General features: G+C 45.6%; 1 protein-coding gene across 3 annotated transcripts in view; it reads right to left on the bottom strand.

Moving 5' to 3' along the window:
* Positions 1–2,457, bottom strand: part of LOC144980805 (uncharacterized) — a 56,908-nt gene that overhangs the window by 16,730 nt on the left and 37,721 nt on the right. For all 3 annotated transcript variants that reach the window (XM_078928618.1, XM_078928619.1, XM_078928620.1), the window contains exon 6: positions 307–421. In XM_078928618.1, the coding sequence (XP_078784744.1) occupies positions 307–421 (115 nt within the window). The remainder of the gene's footprint in view (positions 1–306; positions 422–2,457) is intronic.

Here is a 2,457-nt window from a genome sequence, read left to right as displayed (position 1 = left end):
CCCCCCCCCCCCCCCCCCCACAGAATTGTCCATCTTCGTTAGTTTTGCGCAAATCCCCACGTACCTTGTAGATAGTGCCTTTTTGAATCCCCCCCCCCCCCCCCCCCCCCCCCCCCCCCCCCCCCCCCCCCCCCCCCCCCCCCCCCCCCCTTATGAAATTGTCCAATCTCCGTTAGTATTGCAGTCAAATCCCCCACGTACCGTTGTAGAGAGTGGCCTTTTCTGACCCCCCACCCCCCCCCCCCCCCCCCCCCCCTATGAAATTGTCCAATCTTCGTTAGTATTGCAGTCGAATCCCCCACGTACCGTTGTAGACCGTGGCCTTTTCTTTGCGACATCCCTTGCACCAAGTGTGTTCAGCACGAAACAGGATGCCCTCTCGGCCAGATGCGTCTTTGTACTTCAACCCGGCGACGATGATCTGGCAAGAATATATTAAAAAATATCTTTTTAAAAATAGAGCTTTTATATAGTGCAATATCCACTAAATGTGCTCAAAGCGCTTTACAAGGGGTCCCTGGTCAACAGCAACATTTAAAATGTAGGACGGGACATGACGCCTATTAGGCGATATTACAATTTTCGGACAAAGACATGGCTGTTAACGGCCAGGTACTCATTTTATACCTGAGTACGGTGAGAGAATGTGAGTAAAGAGCTTCTCCAAGGACTCAACTATGCGCCGAGCGAGGCTCGAATCCAGGACCTTTCGATCCGAAAGCGAGTGTCATACCACTAGACCACATAGCCGCACAAGATATGGCCGGACACCGAAAGAGATGAGAATAAGATATAAATAGATCGAAGATGACGTCACTCAGGTCTTTGTTTGTTTTTTTTTTTTTTTTTTTTGCCATCCACGTTTGTGAGTTGTTCTCACTAAACTGTATTAACCAGACTATAAGATGTCATGGTTACACATAGTTTGTGTGTTGGTCCGTTATACTTCCGGATGGCAATGTTATGAGCTTCTTGGCCAAGCGCATACTATCCATAGAACGAAATTGGATTCAATAGTCTGATGTCACGTCGTCCAGCAACGGCGTGATTCGAAACAAAGAAAATCGGTACTTTTAGTGAGAATTACTCAGAAACGCGGATGGCAAAAAGCGAAAACAATGACCTGAGTGTCGTCATCTTCGTTCTATCTATAAACGTGTAAGGTTACACAACTTTGTGTCTCAATAATTAATCCGGTTGGCGAATGATGTGAGTATTTTGGCTAAACGCACAGAATCTATGGATAGAACGGAATTGACGTCACTCAGCTCTTTGTTATTGTTTTTTCGCCAGCCATTTTTATGAGTAGTTTTCACTAAATTGTAACAATCAGACTATAATAAACGGTAAAGGTTACACGTCGTTTTGTGTGTTGGTCTGTTATAGATAGTTCGAAGATGACGTCACTCAGGTCTTTGTTATTTGTTTTTTGCCATCCGCGTTTATGAGTAACTCTCACTAAACTCTATCAACCAGACTATAAACGATCATGGTTACACACAATTTTGTGTGTTGGCCAGTTATACTTCCGGATGGCAATGTTGTGAACTTCTTAGCCAAGTGCATAATATCTATTTCCGGCTGGCGAAATATTGTGAGTTTATTGGATAAACGCACACTGATGCTATGCGTTTAGGTAAATATTCATAACATCGACAGCCAAATTAAAATACCAACACACAATGCAGTGTGTAACTTTGACGTTTATAGTCTGATATAATCTAGTGAGGACTAATCACTAACAGGCTGCCGAAAAACAATAACAAATAGTTAAGCGGCGTCAACTTCGTCCCTTCTATAGATAGAATGCGCTTGGCCAAGGAGTTCACAACATTGCCATCCGGAAGAATAACGGACCAACACACAAACTCTGTGTAACCATGAACTTTTATAGTCTGGTTAATACAGTTTAGTGAGAACAACTCACAAACGCGGATGGCAAAAACAATAACAAAGGCCTGAGTGACGTCATCTGCATACTATCTTTAGATAGTATGCGCTTGGCTAAGAAGCTCGAGGACGAGAGACGCATGCGCACAACCAACATGACGTTCTCTCTCTAATAACTTTTCCGCCGGTGACGTCACAGACTATGGGTGACGTCCAATCAAGGGACGCTACTCTTCCGCTTATCTCATTCCCTATAGAAAAAGACACAGTAAGTGACCTCCCTGCCCACTATGGGAGGTCAGGAATCCCACCCAGGATATAGGGGTATAGAATACACAGTAAGTGACCTCCCAGTAGTGCCGCGCTGACACGGTCTTTTAGCTGTGAACCGGGGATCGGTCCCATAGTGAAGACCGGCGGCGGTCCTCACTTCTTATCACCTTTCAACTAGTGCCGCGCTGAAGACCGGTCTGATCACCGTCGGTCTCGCGCCATAGCCTACTACTTCCCCAGCGATTCGTTGCTTTCGGTTGCCTATCTTCCACCAATCACCACCCATCCCACTTA

This window comes from Berghia stephanieae, chromosome 10 (assembly GCF_034508935.2).
Source record: "Berghia stephanieae isolate SIO BIC M18660-M18661 chromosome 10, UCSD_Bste_1.3, whole genome shotgun sequence".
In the NCBI taxonomy this organism is placed as follows: domain Eukaryota; kingdom Metazoa; phylum Mollusca; class Gastropoda; order Nudibranchia; family Aeolidiidae; genus Berghia; species Berghia stephanieae.
The sequence above is the reverse complement of the archived record's forward strand: the minus strand, read 5'-3'. Positions and strand labels throughout refer to the sequence as shown.